The sequence below is a fragment of the Arachis ipaensis genome, chromosome B7 (assembly GCF_059453495.1).
Source record: "Arachis ipaensis isolate K30076 ecotype BB chromosome B7, ASM5945349v1, whole genome shotgun sequence".
In the NCBI taxonomy this organism is placed as follows: Eukaryota; Viridiplantae; Streptophyta; class Magnoliopsida; order Fabales; family Fabaceae; genus Arachis; species Arachis ipaensis.
The window spans coordinates 123,543,589-123,550,368 of NC_142442.1; the positions used below are offsets into that span (position 1 = coordinate 123,543,589).

General features: G+C 41.2%; 1 protein-coding gene across 1 annotated transcript; it reads right to left on the bottom strand.

Annotated features, from left to right (window-relative positions):
* Positions 1-1,110, bottom strand: LOC148553987 (uncharacterized). Its single transcript, XM_088494939.1, has one exon. The coding sequence runs from the start codon at positions 1,108-1,110 to the stop codon at positions 1-3; it is 1,110 nt and encodes a 369-aa protein (XP_088351065.1).
* Positions 1,111-6,780: the final 5,670 nt, after the last annotated feature.

Consider the following 6,780-nt stretch of genomic DNA (forward strand, 5'->3'; position numbering starts at 1 on the left):
CTATCGATATAAATCCTTGTAGAACCCTCTAATCGCACCTTTTATTCTCGCCTGATTCCGCACAAGTCTTCCATGTAACATCAGAGCATCAATCCTGTTATTCCGTCTTCTGGCCGAAGCAATGTTATGAAAGTATCTGGTATTCCTATCCATGTTTGCAGCATGCTTAGACCGAGACATCTGTTTCCAGTGCATTTCCTTTCTAATATACCATTTTGAACAAAAGCTCACAAGCGCCTTCCTTCTAGCCTCCGTTGTACCATCATAAACTCCATCACTGACTGAATTGTCCAGCTTGGTGAGCTCCTCCTCAAACCTCATGAGTCTCTTATCCATGTCCCGGAAGTTATCCTTGTGCCATTGCCGCAGTTGTATTGCTAGAGCCCTCAGCTTGCACGGGAACTGCGTTTCTCCGAGGCTTCGCCACTCATCCTTCACCATTCTCAGAAATCCCTCATGCGTAAACCAGGCGTCTAAACTTCTGAATGGTCTAGGGGGCCCCGTTACTCTTGTTAGTTCCATGATCACTGGGCAGTGATCAGACAATCCCCTTGGGCCACCCTTAATCCTAATATCCGGAAACACCTCAGTCCATTCAACATTAACCATCACCCTATCAATCCGACTACAGGAACGCCCCCTAAACCATGTATACTTCCTATCAGTAAGAGGCAAATCTATCAACTGCATGTCTCGCACCCATTCCTTAAATTCCTCCGATGACGCCATCAAGCTAGTAGCTCCTTTACGATCCTCTACTTGTAAAATTTCATTAAAGTCTCCGAGAAAACAGAAAGGAATCTGACACAACCCCGCCACATAGCTCAGTTCCTCCCACACCCCCCTCTTTGCCTCCCTCCCATGCGCCCCGTACACCAAACAGAAAGCACATCGGAAGTTGGTCTTTGTTAAAACGCCTTCAACACACAGCCACCTCTCACCTTTATACCTTTGATCTACTTGAAACACTCCTTCATCCCAAATTAATAGCAGACCCCCCGCCATTCCTGCAGATTCCACAAACTCCCAACCAGCAGTACTAGATCCCCAAAGCCTTGCGACCTCATATTTAGTAATCACTTCTTTTTTTGTTTCAAGCAATCCCAACATGTTCAAATTATATTTATTTTTCAAAGATTTCAGCATGCTTAATTTACCGTCCCCCCTCCACCCCCTAATATTCCAACAGCTCACAATCATTTAAATAAAGATTTGCTCACCTTATTTTTATTTTTTGGTCGACTCCTTCTCGCCTTTTCCTTTTGCTTCGCCAGTTTTCTCTTAGCTGCTATTTCTTCATTTTGTGCTTGCAAAATCGCCATAATATCTTCTTCCTCATCGCATAAAACCGCTCCTGATTCCACAGCCAATGCCCAGGTTGCTTGATTCTCCTGGCGCTGCTCTTCCTGTGTCCCCTCGCCTTCTAAATGGCTAACTGTGCCCAGCCTAGCCCCTGCTCCTACCCCCCGGGCATTGCCACAGGCAGCCACCTCCGGGACGTCCCTCACTGCGTTTCCCTGTGCTCCCGAGGTACCATCCTTCCCCATTAGGCAGCTCAATCCCGCTTGGGATCCCTCATCGTGCAAGCCGGCCTCACTTATCCCATCCTGCGCCCCTTGCTCCTGCCGGTGGACTGCCGCCCTGATTCCCGTCCCCTCCTGCGCAACCCTTCCCCCATCAAGCTCAACTCCCACCCCATCGATCGGTCCTCCGCCCCCCACCATCTCCTCTAGTTCCGGGTTCTTATCCACCGACGGATCCCCAAGTTTAAGCGGCGACCCTCTCGCCTCAGGATCCTTCTCCGCTGGTGAGCACCCCAGCCCTCGCAAACCTTCCATCGGCGCCGCTTCAAACAGCTCCCGTGGATCCCTCCGGATCCTCAGGCCGCCCGACCCGTCGTGGCCTCCAATGGAAAGAAAACCATACGCCGTTTCAGTTAGGAGGCCATCCTGGCCCAGCCCAACAACAGGCTCCTTCTCAATACTCATGTCCCTTACGGTCAGCCTCCCCCCTCCGTTCTTAGTTGGTGTTGGGCCAATTGAATGCGAGCCCATACTGTTACAATACTTCAACCGTGTCCCAGCTTCCCCTCCCCATACTTGCATGACTGTATTCTCCGGCTCCCCCTCATGAACTATCTCACATCCCTTCAAACCCGCTACTTCACCGTCCTTGGTACTAGCTGAATCTGGTACAACCGTATCCTTTTTGAATTTCAAAAAGGCAACGTCCACATCATTCAATAACACATCAGAGATTACTATTCTGTCCTCACCGTGCTCAGCCTCCGTAGGCCTACCAGTAACCAGTTCCGCCGCCGGGTCCCAACTACCCTCCCCCTTCTTCATGGCCGTGCCAGCGGTGCCAGAAACTTCATTCTTCGCATAGACACTTCTGCTTCTCCCCATGCTGACCGCACCGCCCTCCTGTGGTTCTACCTCCTTCACAAAGATCTCAAACACCGTCTTCCCAACAACAATTTGCATCCATTCTCGGATTACATCGAATACCCCCGTCTCAACTTGAATCCTCCCTGCTTCAAACGATGCTCCTTCCCCCATCATTACATCACACTGGACCACGTTGCCCCACTGCCCTCCTATTCTCTTGAACGTTTCCGGCGCCCATGCATGTAAAGGAATTCCGTAGCACTCCAGCCACGCTCGTCGAGTAATACACCGTTCCGATTCCTCCCAACGCGAGATCCTATGGAATACTTGCAACAAATTATCCATCTTGAATGTAAACACTCCCTCCGCATGCTGCACAGTATCAAATATTACCAGCACTTTGCACGGCCCGATCTCCCTAACATCCACAATGTTGGGCAGATTTTTAGACACCACCGTCTTCACTGATCTGAGGTCCACTGGGTGTAACGTGTGCCCCACTAAACTCCTCGCCAACCATTCCATATTTGCTTCGACTACCGGCACATCAATTCTTTTCACAGGTCCATTCCCCTCTGTGGCATTCTTATGGTCTCGCACTGGCTGTTCCTTCATAGCTTTGGCCGCAGCCACCCCATTCCCCTGATAAGAATCCACTGCTTCACCGCCATTGGGACTTGTTATTTCCTTCCGCACTGTGCCACCCATCTGAAACTGTCTTCGATACTTAGCTTCCCCGACGGTAATTACCTTCCCCCGTAATCTCCACTGGTTCATTTCTGCAATCGCCTTGAGAGCGCCCCCTTTTGTCGTGTACCGAACAAAGGCAAATAAATAGATCACACCACTCTTTCGTTTCCGGCCAAGATATATGTCGTTAATTCTTCCCGTCCAACAAAATAAGTGATACAGCTCCCTCCTTGAGATATCAGCCGGTAGATTATCCACAAACACAGAGAATGAATCATTTTCCAAACGATGATATGCCTCCCGATTCCAAATTCTAAGATCCTTTGGTGTTAACTGTACTCCTCTCGTACTATCCCTGGAGTACTCACCTCTCACAGCCTCTCTGCCTCCCATTTCAGTTATTGGCTATCAGCTAGGGTTTCCATATGGTGTCTCGGTAAGCTTATCATCCCATGTAGTATTGATAATGATAATATTATTATATAGTATTATATACATTTTTCAATATTAGTATCGAAAATTGGAAAATTATTCCTTATGGCAATCACTCTTAGTGAAATAGTGTGTCCCTTATATAGTATTGATAATTGTTGTTTAATTTAAAATAATTGTATGTTGGTATCTTCAATTTATTTTTCAATAATGATCTAAATAGATAAATCTAATTGAATTGAATGATTATATAAAATATTTTATATTATTAAAATACTAAAATTAAATTCATTTTTCATAACAGAATTTTATAGGTGAATTTAAGTTATTTTTTATTTTTTTTTGTTTTATCTGTGTTACTTTATTTAATTTTAAGTAGCATCGTATTTACAATTACTGCCAGTATGATATTTTATAAAATATGAAAATTAATTTTTTTCTAATTTAAATATCAATGTTTGAGTTAATTTTAAATTAACTTTTTTAAATTAACGTTATCTTTCATCTAGATCTTAATTAGTTTAAAATACAAAAATACTAATCTATCATTTTCTCTTTAAATAATAATAACTTTAATTTATTTACTGTCTTTTTTTCGTTTTATATTTTGTTTAGCAAAGATAATATATGGATTAGGATAGAGTTAAAAAACACTCTATGTGATGCATGTTTAGCACTGATAAATTTATATGAAATAGAAGAGAAGAAAATAGAAAGCTAAAGATCACCAAGTTAAATGGTGTAAACAGATTTATTGAAGCTAAGTGTCTGTGTGTTCTCATATCTCATCTCATTTTTCAAAGTTCAAACCAATGTTCTAAAAATCGGACCGGACCGGCCGGTCGAACCGGTTAAACCGGGAATTGGCAGGGAAAACGGTCCGGTCCAGCATGCAAAACCGCAAAATCAAAAACCGCTCAAGAACCGCTGAACCGGCCGGTTACCGGCAGGTCGGACCGGACCGGAACCCGGCCGGTTTGCATAAAACGACCTCGTTTCCTTCCTTAAAAGAGAAAAACTTGCACGCGTTATCTCCCATTCCCCCTTCTCCAACTCCTTCCTTCAGCAAACCCTAGCCTCCACCAAAGAAAGCAAACCTAGTCTCCACCAATAGTTGTCGCCGTCTGTCGGAGTGAGAGACTGCTACCTCCGTCCATCGCACTCAAGAACTTCCGTCTTCGTGCTCTCGGGCCTCTCGCCGTTCTCCTCTGTGCTCGGCTGCTCGCGCCTCCCTCCGCCAGTGAGTGCTCGAGCTGTGCGTGTTGGTTGCTGCTCGATTCTGCCTCCCAGTCTCACTCGAGTCTCGTCTCAGTCACTGGCATCTCGTGGTTCGTCTGTCTCGTTGCCGGCGGCAGAAGCAACTCGTGGGGTTGTCTCTTGCTTCTTCGCCTTCCGTGGGGTGGTCGCCGACTCGCCGTCGACCGTTGATGAGTCCCTGCACCATCGCTTCCCTGTTCTCTCTTTTCAGATTTCCCTTCTCCCTGTATTCTTGCATGTTGCTGAATTGCTAATCAAATTTGCCTTGTTGCTAATCTAAATGTTGCTGTAAATCGGGACTTTACTTGGATTTGTTAAATTTGTTGCTGTAACTTGAATTTGTTGCCGAATTTGTTGCTTCCCAGTCACAGAATCAGAACAGAATACTCAGTCAGTGCTTGGTTGATTGGTTTTGCTCACTGATTGTATTTGATGATAAATTTTAAATTGATAACTTTTAAATTTTAAATTTGCACTGCGTGTTACTGATTCACTGTTGCTTCAGTACTTTTTGTTGTTGTTAATCATTGTGATGAGCTTTATTAAAATTGGGTTGAAAACTGTTGAATCTTTTTTCATTTTTAATTGTTCTTAACTTCTGTAATTATTTAGTTGGATAACTGATATAATTATTGAGTTCAAGAGATTGAGTTTTTGATTTGCAAGGTGATTTTTGGTTGATTTTTTATTTAATTTGATAATGGTGTTTATGATTGGGGTTATCTGGTTTTCATTCTTTTTGAATTTGAAAATTCCTCCTACTTCAAACTGCTTATGCTGCTTTTCACTATTTCTGGTGTGTAACTTGTATACTTCTGCATGATTCTCTTTTGATTCCACACAAAGTTGATGAAAAAATTTGATTTTGTTATCTGGGGTAATCTTATTCTGTTTCTATCTATGTTTTCTTGCTAATGGAACATTCTAGTCTAGTTGTTTAGTGATCAGAATGTTATTCCTTCTTAGCTTCATGGAATGAAAGAGAAACTACATTGCATCCTCAGAGCAGAAGAATCAAAAACCATTAATTAATTTATATATTATTCATTTTAGTTTTATGATTCTATCAATTTGGTTGTGTACTTATTCTTCTTATTCAGCATAGGAATTTAGCTGTGTACTTATTCTTCTACATTGGCATGTTCATCTTCACTTTGCAATAACAAAAAGCTTCTCATTTGATGATCTATTAACTACCTCATTTTCTCGTACCATTCCTTTTGTTATGGCTTTAGCTGAAGAAATTGGAGGGGCTGGATGAGGAGACATTGATGCCTCAAAAGACATCTTGAGGTTTTGATGATTGATAACTCTTTATGTTGACATTTAATATTTAATATTTCTTTATACTATTTAACTTGAGTTTGTATATTAATAAGATTATATGAATTTGATTGATGACATTAAATGTAGTTTTTTAAATTTGAAAACTATTTTAATATTTATATTATACTATAATTATATTTTAGGATGTTTATTTATAATTTATTTATTATTTTATTTTAAAGCAGTTTTTCCGGTTGAACCACTGGTTAGACCGGTTGGACCAGTAAACCAGTGAACCAGTAGCTAGAGTGGTTTGATGACCGGTTCGGTTTTCCGAACCTTGGTTCAAACACATTTTGAATGTACGAATTTTAATTATATTTGTTTTTTTCCTCTTCAATAAATACTACCATCTCTTCCTATTTTTGTTATAGGCTCGTCTTTTATTTAAAAAACACAAAAAATATGTAAAAAGAAAAATCAAAGAAATTAAAACTGTTATTATATTTTAAAAAATTAAATGCTCTTTTAATTAAATATCTGTGTAATTTCTATCTAGATATAAATTGTATTTTAATATATTAAGTGGTAAATATAAAAAAATATATAATAGGTAAGTTAAAATAACGAATAATGAGATATCTATCTATTCTATTATATAAAAATAGAATTTTTGCACTTAACGATAAAGTTGACATGACATACTTCTTAGAATGTTTCCTGATTTATTTCTTTTAACTCATTA